The 14761-nt window shown below is 49.3% G+C and overlaps 1 protein-coding gene across 2 annotated transcripts; it reads right to left on the reverse strand.

Moving 5' to 3' along the window:
* Positions 1–1862: 1862 nt before the first annotated feature.
* On the reverse strand, positions 1863–12890 carry TRUB1 (TruB pseudouridine synthase family member 1). 2 transcript variants are annotated; one of them, XM_040437824.1, is made up of 8 exons: positions 12700–12890; positions 11897–11989; positions 11705–11760; positions 11107–11188; positions 5677–5749; positions 4398–4537; positions 3736–3792; positions 1863–2396 (listed from the first exon to the last, which is right to left on the reverse strand). In XM_040437824.1, the coding sequence occupies exons 1-8, from the start codon at positions 12833–12835 to the stop codon at positions 2197–2199; spliced, it is 837 nt and encodes a 278-aa protein (XP_040293758.1). In that variant the 5' UTR covers positions 12836–12890; the 3' UTR covers positions 1863–2196. The 2 variants fall into 2 exon arrangements, with proteins under 2 accessions (XP_040293758.1, XP_040293759.1); XM_040437825.1 differs by having other exon boundaries at positions 1865–2396; positions 12718–12888.
* Positions 12891–14761: the final 1871 nt, after the last annotated feature.

Raw genomic sequence — 14761 nt, forward strand, 5'->3', positions numbered from 1 at the left:
TTATATTGGAAAATGTTCCAAAAAATAGAAATTTCAAAATTGTTTCTCCATCTGCCATTAACTCTTGTGGAACACCTAAAGGGTTAACAAAGTTTGTAAACCCAGTTTTGAATACCTTGAGGGGTGTACTTTCTTAGATGGAGTCACTTTTTTGAAATTTCTATTCTAGGGGTGCAACAGGGGGCTTCAAATGGGACATGGTATAAACAAAACCAGTCCTACCAAATCTGCCTTCCAAAACCCATATGGTGTTCCCCTCCTTCTATGTGCTACCGTTCGGCCAAACAGTAGTTTACGACCACATATGGGGTGTTTTTGCAAACTACAGAATCAGGGCAACCCATTTTGAGTGTTGTTTGGCAGTTAACCCTTGTTTTACTCCTGGAAAAAATTGATTATATTGGAAAATTTTCCAAAAAATAGAAATTTCAAAATTGTTTCTCCATCTGCCATTAACTCTTGTGGAACACCTAAAGGGTTAACAAAGTTTGAAAAAACAGTTTTGAATACCTTGAGGGGTGTAGTTTCTAGAATGGGGTCATTTTTGGGAGGTTTCTATTATCTAAGCCTCACAATATGACTTCAAACCTGAACTGGTCCATAAAAAGTGGGATTTTGAAGATTTCTGAAAATTTCAAAATTTGCTTCTAAACTTCTAAGCCTTGTAACATCCCCAAAAAATAAAATATCATTCCCAAAACAATTCAAGCATGAAGTAGACATATGGGGAATGTAAAGTCATCACAATTTTTGGGGGTATTACTATGTATTACAGAGGTAGAGAAACTGAAAATTTGAAATTTGCTAATTTTTCAAAATTTACGGTAAAAATTGTATTTTTTTATGCAAAAAAATTAACTTTTTTGACCCAATTTTAGCAGTGTCATGAAGTACAATGTGTGACGAAAAAACAATCTCAGAACGGCCTGGGTAAGTCAAAGCGTTTTAAAGTTATGAGCACTTAAAGTGACACTGGTCAGATTTGCAAAAAATGGCCTGGTCCTTAAGGTGAAAATGAGCCCGGTCCTTAAGGGGTTAAAGGGAACCTGTCACCAGGATTTTGTGTATAGAGCTGAGGACATGGGTTGCTAGATGGCCGCTAGCACATCCGCAATATCCAGTCCCCATAGCTCTGTGTGCTTTTATTATGTAAAAAACCCGATTTGATACATATGCAAATTAACCTGAGAGGAGTCCTGTCCCTGACTCATCTCACATACAGGACTCATCTCAGGTTAATTAGCATATGTATCAAATCGGGTTTTTTACACAATAAAAGCACACAGAGCTATGGGGACTGGATATTGCGGATGTGCTAGCGGCCATCTAGCAACCCATGTCCTCAGCTCTATACACAAAATCCCTTTAAGTCATTCATGGAGTGTCCTGGTCCTGAGAAATGGATTCCTAGAGTTGTATCTGCTTTGTGGTTTATCTTTATCTTGCGGGGGGAGGCGGCCAGTACCAGTCTGCGACGGGGGGAGGCGGCCAGTACCAGTCAGCGACGGGGGGAGGCGGCCAGTACCAGTCAGCGACGGGGGGAGGCGGCCAGTACCAGTCAGCGACGGGGGGAGGCGGCCAGTACCAGTCAGCGACGGGGGGAGGCGGCCAGTACCAGTCAGCGACGGGGGGAGGCGGCCAGTACCAGTCTGCTGTTATTGGGGATCTGCGGATGACACCACTGTTATGGGGGGGGGGGGGGGGGGGGGGGGGAATCTGCGGATGACATCACTGTTATGGGGGGGGGATCTGTGCCACACCTGTGACACTGTCATGGGGACCTGTGGATGACACTGTCATGGGGACCTGTGGATGACACTGTCATGGGGACCTGTGGATGACACTGTCATGGGGACCTGTGGATGACACTGTCATGGGGACCTGTGGATGACACTGTCATGGGGACCTGTGGATGACACTGTCATGGGGACCTGTGGATGACACTGTCATGCCGGTCAGTGCAGGCGGACACACGAAGCAGTGATATCATAGCTTTATTTCAGTGGCTGTACATACTATATACATGTTCCTGGGCTCAGTGATTGTCTCCTTGGACTCTTCCTCTCCGGCCCTCATTGGGTGAGGTATGAGAAGATGCGCTCCCTGTGACCCCCCCCTGTAGGGGGCGCACATGTCTGTCTGGGGATCTGTCCCATCCACTGGGTGGAGAACACTCAGGAGGCGGCACACTGTTCCTTAGGATTGGACAGCGGGCGCCCCGTCCTCCTCAGTCTTCAGCCTCTTGGACGCTTGCTCTGGGGGTGGGGTGGACGTCTGCAGTGCCCGGGCGACATGCTCAAGGTCCCAGCGATCCTCCCTCAGGGTGTCATCGTCCAGGGTGAACGGCCCCTGCTTGGTGCGGATCAGCTCATTCACACTGGCACAACTGGACAAAGCTGTGACAGGAGGAAGAACATGAGTCTCATTTCCAGGGGATACTGGAGAGGGACACAGTCTGGCAATGACACAGGTGACAGGAGGAGCCACAGCCGTGCACCCCTCAGCTGAGTCCTGGACAACGTGCGGGTACACGAGAAGTCAGTCCGATGACGTCACCGAATTACATGTATATGATGCATAACCTTCGTGACCCCCAACACCAGGTCGTGTCTCACACGCTGCGGACAGAGGTAGTCGGTCGCTGTAGAGCGAGAGGGACAGGAGGCGCCTGCACTGTGACAGATGGAAGGGGAGGCCCCTCTGGGTGACCGAACGACTAGGAAATGATCCCCATAAGAGCTAATATGGCTGACAGTGATGGGGGTGGGAATGCACACGGGGGCCACACAGGAGAGAGACCACACACAGCGACTGCACAGGAGAAAGAGACCGTACACAGCGACTGCACAGGAGTAAGAGACCGTACACAGCGACTGCACAGGAGAAAGAGTGCACAGGAGAAAGAGACCGTACACAGCGACTGCACAGGAGTAAGAGACCGTACACAGCGACTGCACAGGAGTAAGAGACCACACACAGCGACTGCACAGGAGTAAGAGACCGTACACAGCGACTGCACAGGAGTAAGAGACCACACACAGCGACTGCACAGGAGTAAGAGACCGTACACAGCGACTGCACAGGAGTAAGAGACCACACACAGCGACTGCACAGGAGTAAGAGACCATACACAGCGACTGCACAGGAGTAAGAGACCACACACAGCGACTGCACAGGAGTAAGAGACCACACACAGCGACTGCACAGGAGTAAGAGACCATACACAGCGACTGCACAGGAGTAAGAGACCATACACAGCGACTGCACAGGAGAAAGAGACCACACAGGAGAAAGAGACCACACACAGCAACTGCACAGGAGAAAGAGACCACACACAGCAAATGCACAGGAGTAAGAGAGTGCACAGGAGAAAGAGACCACACACAGCAACTGCACAGGAGAAAGAGACCACACACAGCGACTGCACAGGAGAAAGAGACCACACACAGCAACTGCACAGGAGAAAGAGACCACACACATCGACTGCACAGGAGAAAGAGACCACACACATCGACTGCACAGGAGAAAGAGACCACACACACATCGACTGCACAGGAGAAAGAGACCACACACAGCGACTGCACAGGAGAAAGAGACCACACACACATCGACTGCACAGGAGAAAGAGACCACACACACATCGACTGCACAGGAGAAAGAGACCACACACAGCGACTGCACAGGAGAAAGAGACCACACACAATGACTGCACCAGAAGAGTCAGGGCGACGTTACCTTCTCCGATGTCTCTGATTAGACTCCGGACATAGAAGCCGCCTCCACACTCCACACCTGTGACAGAAGAGAGAGCGGTGAGAGGTGAGCGCACGACACCCATCTAACATCCATGATATATACACAGGATTTGGGGGTACTATCTCTCCTTGGGGAGACTTATAGGCCATACATGCTCCTCAGGAATTCTGGGAAGAAGGTATGCAAATGAGCACTTGGCAAGCTCCGCCTCTGATGCCACCAGATGTAAAGCAGCCATCCTATAAGACAATGTTTAACCCTTGAGACATGACTCGGATAGTAAATAACCCAGCACCTCATCTGCTGTTTTGGGGCGATTGCCCCTCATCAGTGCAGAGAGGACTGGCTTAACTGGGTGAGAGGCCTAAGTCAGGATTAGGGGGAACTATCTCTCCATGGGGAGACTGCGCCGTTATATACACCGGGCGACAGCATGCAGCCCTTCCCCCATGGCACTGCGGATGGCACTGCGGGTGTCCTCCTGTATACCGTTAAGCGGGGGCAGAGTGCACAGCAGTGCAGGTTAGGAACCTTGTGGGTGGAGGTTCTGAAGGCGGCCATACTGATCCCCACCGTCAGATATCACTAGGACCAGCCACAGAACGCAGGCGCGGTCCGGACCCTGCACCTCGGCCACGTACAGAGAGTAAAGAGAGGAGGCCGGAAATCCGTCAGCGTCAGGCTGTAGACCACCACAGGGCGCGCCGGCTTCGCCTCCACCTCAGCCCCTGATCTCACCAGACACGACAACCTCTTCCCGTTCTTCTTCAAGGCGGAGAAGCTGAAAAATACGACCATTAACCCTTCATGTTACCAGCACCAGGAGTCAGCCCCCCCCCCCCCCCCAATTCTGCAGACAGTGAAATTCAAACTACCTGTGCACAACCTCCCCCCCACACAGTGTAATAGTATACAACACGGGAGACTAGACATGAGCGAATTTCCGGTTATGAAATTTGTTTGCAATTCATTTACTGGTAAAAGGTGAATTACCTTATGGATTCCGTTACCGCGGACCATAACGCCATTCTATGACGGAATGCCTTTAGAGACATTCCGTTATTTAATCCGTCATAATAGAAGTCTATGGGCTGCAAAACGGATCCGTCCGGTTTACGTGATGATGGAGTCCTCTCCTGATCCTGAGTGCTCTCCTGCATAACGGAAAGCGGACGGATCCGTTTTGCAGCCCATAAACTTCTATTATGACGGATTAAATAACGGAATGTCTCTTAGGCTACATTCACACGTCAGTATTTTTCTATATCCCAATTTTCGGTCCGTTTTTTGCGGATCCGTTGTTCCTGAAAATGTTTCCATATGTCATCCGTTTTTTGCGGATCCGCAAAAAACGGAAACATGTATAAATAAAGTTGTTTGGATTTCTTTGAAAAAATAAAATAAAATAAAAATAAAAATTTTAAAAATGTCATTTCCAGGAACGGAATCCGCATAAAACGGATGACATACGTAATGACATCCGAATGTCTTCCGTTTTTTGCGGATCCATTGACTTTGTATTGTACCAGGATCCGAATTTTGCGGAAAAGAATAGGACATGTTTTATATTTAAACGGACATGCGGAACGGAACAACGGAAACGGACAGCACACATTGTGCTGTCCGATTTTTTTCAGGACCCATTGAAAATGAATGGGTCCAGATCTGGTCCGCAAAAAACGGAACAGATCAGGAAAGAAAAAACGGACGTGTGAATGGACCCTAAAGGCATTCCGTCATAGAATGGCGTTATGGTCCGTGGTAACAGAATCCATAATGCAATTCACCATTTTCCGGTAAACGAAGCGTGAACGAATTTCATAACCTGAAATTCGCTCATCTCTCCTGGAGACCCTTCCCCCACACCATGTAATAATATAAAGCACTGCCCCCATTACCACACAGGGCAGGGAGACTTACAGTGGAGGCACCTGCAGGGTGTTCCCGGTGAACCTCTCCAGCGCCTTCTCCAATTCTTCTCTAGTGATGTGATCTGAGCAAAAGAGAAGAAAGCACTGAGTATAGAGAGGAACAACCGCACAATCACACCCCAACCTGTACTGTGCAGGAGAATACAGTCTATTGCTCCCTGTTATCAGCCATGTCAGGGGAGAGGATGACTGTAGGACAGGAGAATACAGTCTATTGCCCCCTGTTATCAGCCATTTCAGGGGAGAGGATGACTGTAGGACAGGAGAATACAGTCTATTGCCCCTGTTATCAGCAATTTCAGGGGGGAGGATGACTGTAGGACAGGAGAATACAATCTATTGCTCCCTGTTATCAGCCATGTCAGGGGAGAGGATGACTGTAGGACAGGAGAATACAGTCTATTGTCCCCTGTTATCAGCCATTTCAGGGGGGGAGAGGATGACTGTAGGACAGGAGAATACAGTCTATTGCCCCCTGTTATCAGCCATTTCAGGGGAGAGGATGACTGTAGGACAGGAGAATACAGTCTATTGCCCCCTGTTATCAGCCATTTCAGGGGAGAGGATGACTGTAGGACAGGAGAATACAGTCTATTGCTCCATGTTATCAGCCATTTCAGAGGAGAGGATGACTGTAGGACAGGAGAATACAGTCTATTGCCTCCTGTTATCAGCCATTTCAGGGGAGAGGATGACTGTAGGACAGGAGAATACAGTCTATTGCCCCCTGTTATCAGCCATTTCAGGGGAGAGGATGACTGTAGGACAGGAGAATACACTCTATTGCCCCCTGTTATCAGCCATTTCAGGGGAGAGGATGACTGTAGGACAGGAGAATACAGTCTATTGCTCCATGTTATCAGCCATTTCAGAGGAGAGGATGACTGTAGCACAGGAGAATACAGTCTATTGCTCCCTGTTATCAGCCATTTCAGGGGAGAGGATGACTGTAGGACAGGAGAATACAGTCTATTGCTCCCTGTTATCAGCCATTTCAGGGGAGAGGATGACTGTAGGAAAGGAGAATACAGTCTATTGCCCCCTGTTATCAGCCATTTCAGGGGAGAGGATGACTGTAGGACAGGAGAATACAGGCTATTGCCCCCTGTTATCAGCCATTTCAGGGGAGAGGATGACTGTAGGACAGGAGAATACAGTCTATTGCCCTCTGTTATCAGCCATTTCAGGGGAGAGGATGACTGTAGGACAGGAGAATACAGTCTATTGCCCCCTGTTATCAGCCATTTCAGGGGAGAGGATGACTGTAGGACAGAAGAATACAGACTATTGCCTCCTGTTATCAGCCATTTCAGGGGAGAGGATGACAGTAGGACAGGAGAATACAGTCTATTGCTCCCTGTTATCAGCCATTTCAGGGGAGAGGATGACTGTAGGACAGGAGAATACAGTCTATTGCCCCCTGTTATCAGCCATTTCAGGAAAGAGGATGACTGTAGGACAGGAGAATACAGTCTATTGCTCCCTGTTATCAGTCATTTCAGGGGAGAGGATGACTGTAGGACAGGAGAATACAGTCTATTGCCCCCTGTTATCAGCCATTTCAGGGGAGAGGATGACTGTAGAACAGGAGAATACAGTCTATTGCCCCCTGTTATCAGCCATTTCAGGGGAGAGGATGACTGTAGGACAGGAGAATACAGTCTATTGCTCCCTGTTATCAGCCATTTCAGGGGAGAGGATGACTGTAGGACAGGAGAATACAGTCTATTGCCCCCTGTTATCAGCCATTTCAGGGGAGAGGATGACTGTAGGACAGGAGAATACAGTCTATTGCCCCCTGTTATCAGCCATTTCAGGGGAGAGGATGACTGTAGGACAGGAGAATACAGTCTATTGCCCCCTGTTATCAGCCATTTCAGAGGAGAGGATGACTGTAGGACAGGAGAATACAGTCTATTGCCTCCTGTTATCAGCCATTTCAGGGGAGAGGATGACTGTAGGACAGGAGAATACAGTCTATTGCCCCCTGTTATCAGCCATTTCAGGGGAGAGGATGACTGTAGGACAGGAGAATACAGTCTATTGCTCCCTGTTATCAGCCATGTCAGGGGAGAGGATGACTGTAGGACAGGAGAATACAGTCTATTTCTCCCTGTTATCAGCCATTTCAGGGGAGAGGATGACTGTAGGACAGGAGAATACAATCTATTGCCCCCTGTTATCAGCCATTTCAGAGGAGAGGATGACTGTAGGACAGGAGAATACAGTCTATTGCCCCTGTTATCAGCCATTTCAGGGGAGAGGATGACTGTAGGACAGGAGAATACAGTCTATTGCCCCCTGTTATCAGCCATTTCAGGGGAGAGGATGACTGTAGGACAGGAGAATACAGTCTATTGCCCCTGTTATCAGCCATTTCAGGGGGGAGGATGACTGTAGGACAGGAGAATACAGTCTATTGCCCCTGTTATCAGCCATTTCAGGGGAGAGGATGACTGTAGGACAGGAGAATACAGTCTATTGCCCCCTGTTATCAGCCATTTCCGGGGAGAGGATGACTGTAGGACAGGAGAATACAGTCTATTGCTCCCTGTTATCAGCCATTTCAGGGGAGAGGATGACTGTAGGACAGGAGAATACAGTCTATTGCTCCCTGTTATCAGCCATTTCAGAGGAGAGGATGACTGTAGGACAGGAGAATACAGTCTATTGCCCCCTGTTATCAGCCATTTCAGGGGAGAGGATGACTGTAGGACAGGAGAATACAGTCTATTGCCCCCTGTTATCAGCCATTTCAGGGGAGAGGATGACTGTAGGACAGGAGAATACAGTCTATTGTCCCCTGTTATCAGCCATTTCAGGGGAGAGGATGACTGTAGGACAGGAGAATACAGTCTATTGCCCCCTGTTATCAGCCATTTCAGGGGAGAGGATGACTGTAGGACAGGAGAATACAATCTATTGCCCCCTGTTATCAGCCATTTCAGGGGAGAGGATGACTGTAGGACAGGAGAATACAGTCTATTGCCCCCTATTATCAGCTATTTCAGGGGGGAGGATGACTGTAGGACAGGAGAATACAGTCTATTGCCCCCTGTTATCAGCCATTTCAGGGGAGAGGATGACTGTAGGACAGGAGAATACAGTCTATTGCCCCCTGTTATCAGCCATTTCAGGGGGAGGATGACTGTAGGACAGGAGAATACAGTCTATTGCTCCCTGTTATCAGCCATGTCAGAGGAGAGGATGACTGTAGGACAGGAGAATACAGTCTATTGCTCCCTGTTATCAGCCATGTCAGAGGAGAGGATGACTGTAGGACAGGAGAATACAGTCTATTGCTCCCTGTTATCAGCCATTTCAGAGGAGAGGATGACTGTAGGACAGGAGAATACAGTCTATTGTCCCCTGTTATCAGCCATTTCAGGGGAGAGGATGACTGTAGGACAGGAGAATACAGTCTATTGCCCCCTGTTATCAGCCATTTCAGAGGAGAGGATGACTGTAGGACAGGAGAATACAGTCTATTGCCCCCTGTTATCAGCCATTTCAGGGGAGAGGATGACTGTAGGACAGGAGAATACAGTCTATTGCCCCCTGTTATCAGCCATTTCAGAGGAGAGGATGACTGTAGGACAGGAGAATACAGTCTATTGCCCCCTGTTATCAGCCATTTCAGGGGAGAGGATGACTGTAGGACAGGAGAATACAATCTATTGCTCCCTGTTATCAGCCATTTCAGGGGAGAGGATGACTGTAGGACAGGAGAATACAGTCTATTGCCCCCTGTTATCAGCCATTTCAGAGGAGAGGATGACTGTAGGACAGGAGAATACAGTCTATTGTCCCCTGTTATCAGCCATTTCAGGGGAGAGGATGACTGTAGGACAGGAGAATACAGTCTATTGCCCCCTGTTATCAGCCATTTCAGGGGAGAGGATGACTGTAGGACAGGAGAATACAGTCTATTGCTCCCTGTTATCAGCCATTTCAGGGGAGAGGATGACTGTAGGACAGGAGAATACAGTCTATTGCTCCCTGTTATCAGCCATTTCAGGGGAGAGGATGACTGTAGGACAGGAGAATACAATCTATTGCTCCCTGTTATCAGCCATTTCAGGGGAGAGGATGACTGTAGGACAGGAGAATACAGTCTATTGCTCCCTGTTATCAGCCATTTCAGGGGAGAGGATGACTGTAGGACAGGAGAATACAGTCTATTGCTCCCTGTTATCAGCCATTTCAGGGGAGAGGATGACTGTAGGACAGGAGAATACAGTCTATTGCTCCCTGTTATCAGCCATTTCAGGGGAGAGGATGACTGTAGGACAGGAGAATACAATCTATTGCTCCCTGTTATCAGCCATTTCAGGGGAGAGGATGACTGTAGGACAGGAGAATACAGTCTATTGCTCCCTGTTATCAGCCATTTCAGGGGAGAGGATGACTGTAGGACAGGAGAATACAGTCTATTGCCCCCTGTTATCAGCCATTTCAGGGGAGAGGATGACTGTAGGACAGGAGAATACAATCTATTGCCCCCTGTTATCAGCCATTTCAGGGGAGAGGATGACTGTAGGACAGGAGAATACAATCTATTGCCCCCTGTTATCAGCCATTTCAGGGGAGAGGATGACTGTAGGACAGGAGAATACAATCTATTGCCCCCTGTTATCAGCCATTTCAGGGGAGAGGATGACTGTAGGACAGGAGAATACAGTCTATTGCTCCCTGTTATCAGCCATTTCAGGGGAGAGGATGACTGTAGGACAGGAGAATACAGTCTATTGCCCCCTGTTATCAGCCATTTCAGGGGAGAGGATGACTGTAGGACAGGAGAATACAATCTATTGCCCCCTGTTATCAGCCATTTCAGGGGAGAGGATGACTGTAGGACAGGAGAATACAATCTATTGCCCCCTGTTATCAGCCATTTCAGGGGAGAGGATGACTGTAGGACAGGAGAATACAATCTATTGCCCCCTGTTATCAGCCATTTCAGACCGGGAGAGGATGACTGTAGGACAGGAGAATACAGTCTATTGCCCCCTGTTATCAGCCATTTCAGGGGAGAGGATGACTGTAGGACAGGAGAATACAGTCTATTGCCCCCTGTTATCAGCCATTTCAGGGGAGAGGATGACTGTAGGACAGGAGAATACAATCTATTGCCCCCTGTTATCAGCCATTTCAGGGGAGAGGATGACTGTAGGACAGGAGAATACAGTCTATTGCCCCCTGTTATCAGCCATTTCACCCCCGTGAGGCTTATTACACAGCTTTATATTGTGTCGATCTCTGGTCCAATCAGGTTGCAGGACATGAGCGCCTCCTAATGATGTAACAACCAGTAAAACAGTCAGCTCTGCGAAGCCGAGTGATAAGTCAACTAATGACATCACCCTCACACCAGGGATTATGGGTAATATAATGGCCCCTCTGCCGCTGGAGCATTTACCGTAAGGCTTCTCTTGTGTCACAGTCCCAGATGCGTCCAGGGTGTCGGTGGCTTTCCCCAGCTGCCCGGTGGTCATGTATTTCTGCCAGAGAGGAAACAAGTAATAAAATCATCTGTGACTAATAAATGGCAGAACTTAGGCCCCTTGCAGACGAGCGTTCCTCCCGCAGCGAGTCCGCAACGCAGCTCCCGGCCTGACCTCCCAGCACTGACGAGGGTCACATAGCATTATATTGATTTCTGATGCTATGTAACCCTTACAGTTCTGGAATGTATTGGATAACAATGTCATAATGTTGCCACTGTTATCCAATACATTCCAGAACTGTAAGGGTTACATAGCATTATAACTCAATATAATGCTATGTGACCCCGTCAGTGCTGGAAGGTCAGGCCGGGAGCTGCGCAGAGTGAGAAACGCTCGTCTGCAAGGGGCCTAATCCCGACAGATGAGAAAGAGCGGAGGATTTAAGATTAAAGGAGAATCCCACCCATAACCTGCCACGGTACAGTACTGATAAATATGGGAGACGGGCCCCTGTAAGAAGCGCAGTCTGACACCCCCTTCTATCAGCCGCTGGTTCTGCAGGGCGGTTACCTTACTCCCGGTCAGCATCGCCCCTAACATCTTGGTACCTTCTCCGACACCGACCACTGGATGGAAACCAGGAGAAGTCACCGAGGGAGAGAGGAAATAAAGAGTAAGGCCTCAGTCACATGACCCCGACGGCGCCTGGACAGAAGCCCTTCATTCTGGGGCAGACCTGCCCGACGCCTCCGCCCCCATTACCCAGCAGTCCGGACGCCGTGCTGTCCAGGGTCCCTCCATGGCCAATTTTCAGCGTCTGCTTCTTTCTCTTCGTAAATTCTTTCAGCCCGGCTTCTACGTGGACACAAGGAAGCGCGCAAGTCAGCAAATGTCCAAAATACCACCCGCCCGGCAAACAAATGGTTAATGTTAACGAATCTCCGCTACATCTCCCATGCAGAAACTGAACAAGCAGGAAATACTGAGAGAGTTCTCATTCACCGACAGCCAGCAGAGATCTTAGATATGTATATAAAAGTCTAGCGTGCAGCTCCAGTCTGACATGGGGCGCGGTCTGAAAGCGGAGGTCAGCAGGTCGCATTAATTCTAGATTTTTTTTTTAACACCGTCATTAGTTGTTTTGGAAAATGTTTACGTCGCCCAATCTATAGAAAACCGCACCGACGCTCATCGTGTGATGTCATTACGATTCTTACACAGTTTATAAAACACTGAAAAACAGACTAAACACTGAAAAACGGTGTGAATACCGCCACCGACAACTGGTGCGAACATAACCCTCTCTACATGAGCGCTACTAATCCACACTGGCACGTCTGCCTGCAATACAATCGGCTCCGCCACAAATCTCTCTATACAGACTGGCAGCCATCTTTTGCAGCCACATAAAGGCAGCATTGACTAGGCCAACCAATCAGATTGCTGCTTTCATTTTCATGCACAGGTTAGAAAATGAATGCGGCGATCTGATTGGCTGCCGCAGGTCACGCCTCAGCGTTACGTAGCGGTATGTACGCAGGGCGCCCGGTGTGTGAACAGCTCGCGGCTGCCCCGGGGCTGACCTCTCAGCAGGCGGCTCTTCAGGTCGTTGAGGGTCTGGGCTGACGTGACACCCGGCGGCTTATACACCGGGAACAGACCGTTCAGTGACAACAGCCTAGAAGCTTTCTCAGCAGCCATGCCTGCTCCTGACAGGCGCCGACAGTGACGTCATCAGTCGTGGACGCTCCTTCCGGGGGATTCTGGGAGATGTAGTTGTGATGGGGGTTATATGGCTGTGATTATAAATGTATAATGATGATTGTGTGTTATAATCGCCCCTCTATAATATACGGAGATGTGTCACGTCCGTACAGCTCCGTATAACGTGTGTATGTGTATCAGACCGGAAGAATCCAGGCACAGGGAACCAGGATGACTTCTGCAGATGCTGTAGAACTACAAGTCCCAGCATACTGAGGCCAGTACAGGGGTCATGCAGTACAATATATAACCATGAGCGGATTTGGGAGACCCCGGAGAGGCGGCAGCGCCGCCGCCTTCCACTGTGGTGTTGGGGGTCATTAGACCCAAGGACGTGTTCACACAGTGCCGGCGGACAGCGGTTTACAGGAGCAGCAAAGTAAGCGAGAGTTTAGTAACTCTCAGTCATCCTGACGCTGTGGACTGAAAAACCGCAGATGTGAATTCATGCTGCTGCATAGTGTGAACGCCGCGCCAACGTTCGCAAGTAGCTCATGAAATGTGCTATAGATTTGTTACGGGTCCGTGAAAAATTGCAGTCTGCAATGCACGGGCACCGACCATGGGCCAGCCGCATGCGGATCACAGACCCATTCACTTGAATGGGGTCCGCGATCCGTCCGTTCCACAAAAGGATAGAACTTCGTAGTGCTTCTCCAGATTTGCAGACCCATTCAAGTGACCGCAAGTAATACAAAGGTTTTTGGTGCAGAAATGCACGGAAGTCTGTGTGGATTTTCTGTTTATAAACCGGGTTCTGTGTGGGTTTGGTCACTTCAGCAAATGGCATTTATTATGTAGATGAAGTTAATACCAGGCTCTTACTAATGTATTGTGATTCTCCATATTGCCACCTTTGCTGTCTGGATTCATTTTTGCATCATATTATACACTGCTCATATCCTGGGGTTACGACCACCCAGTAATCCAGCAGCGGTGGTCGTGCTTGCACACTATAGGAAAAAGCACCGGCCTCTATGGCGGTTGGGACCGTGGAAGTGCACATAGGCCGGCAGTTTTTTCTATAGTGTGCTGGATTACAGGATGGTCGTTACCATGGAAACAAGCCGTGTATAATGTTATGGAAAAATGAATCAAGGGCTCACACTATCCTGTGATGTCATCCATGATGTAAGCAGCAGCTTCTCGAACACAATACCCAATGTCATCACTGTGCGCAGCGCCATCAAACAGGCGGTCACACTGCGGAGGTCTGTACTGTAAGAGCGGTCACACTGCGGAGGTCTGTACTGTAAGAGCGGTCACACTGCGGAGGTCTGTACTGTAAGAGCGGTCACACTGCGGAGGTCTGTACTGTAAGAGCGGTCACACTGCGGAGGTCTGTACTGTAAGAGCGGTCACACTGCGGAGGTCTGTACTGTAAGAGCGCTCACACTGCAGAGGTCTGTACTGTAAGAGCGGTCACACTGCGGAGGTCTGTACTGTAAGAGCGCTCACACTGCGGAGGTCTGTACTGTAAGAGCGGTCACACTGCGGAGGTCTGTACTGTAAGAGCGGTCACACTGCGGAGGCCTGTACTGTAAGAGCGGTCACACTGCGGAGGTCTGTACTGTAAGAGCGGTCACACTGCGGAGGTCTCTACTGTAAGAGCGCTCACACTGCGGAGGTCTGTACTGTAAGAGCGGTCACACTGCGGAGGTCTGTACTGTAAGAGCGGTCACACTGCGGAGGTCTCTACTGTAAGAGCGGTCACACTGCGGAGGCCTGTACTGTAAGAGCGGTCACACTGCGGAGGTCTGTACTGTAAGAGCGCTCACACTGCGGAGGTCTGTACTGTAAGAGCGCTCACACTGCGGAGGTCTCTACTGTAAGAGCGGTCACACTGCGGAGGTCTCTACTGTA

Source organism: Bufo bufo, chromosome 6 (genome assembly GCF_905171765.1).
Source record: "Bufo bufo chromosome 6, aBufBuf1.1, whole genome shotgun sequence".
Classification (NCBI taxonomy): domain Eukaryota; kingdom Metazoa; phylum Chordata; class Amphibia; order Anura; family Bufonidae; genus Bufo; species Bufo bufo.

Excerpts from the sequence above, each read along its gene's own strand:
- TRUB1 (XM_040437824.1), bottom strand. The coding sequence starts at position 12,835 with ATGGCTGCTGAGAAAGCTTCTAGGCTGTTGTCACTGAACGGTCTGTTC. Across the intron at positions 11,990-12,699 it reads AGGTCAGCCCCGGGGCAGCC|AAGCCGGGCTGAAAGAATTT; the intron begins GCGAGCTGTTCA and ends GTGTCCACGTAG. Across the intron at positions 11,189-11,704 it reads CGATGCTGACCGGGAGTAAG|AAATACATGACCACCGGGCA; the intron begins GTAACCGCCCTG and ends CCTCTCTGGCAG.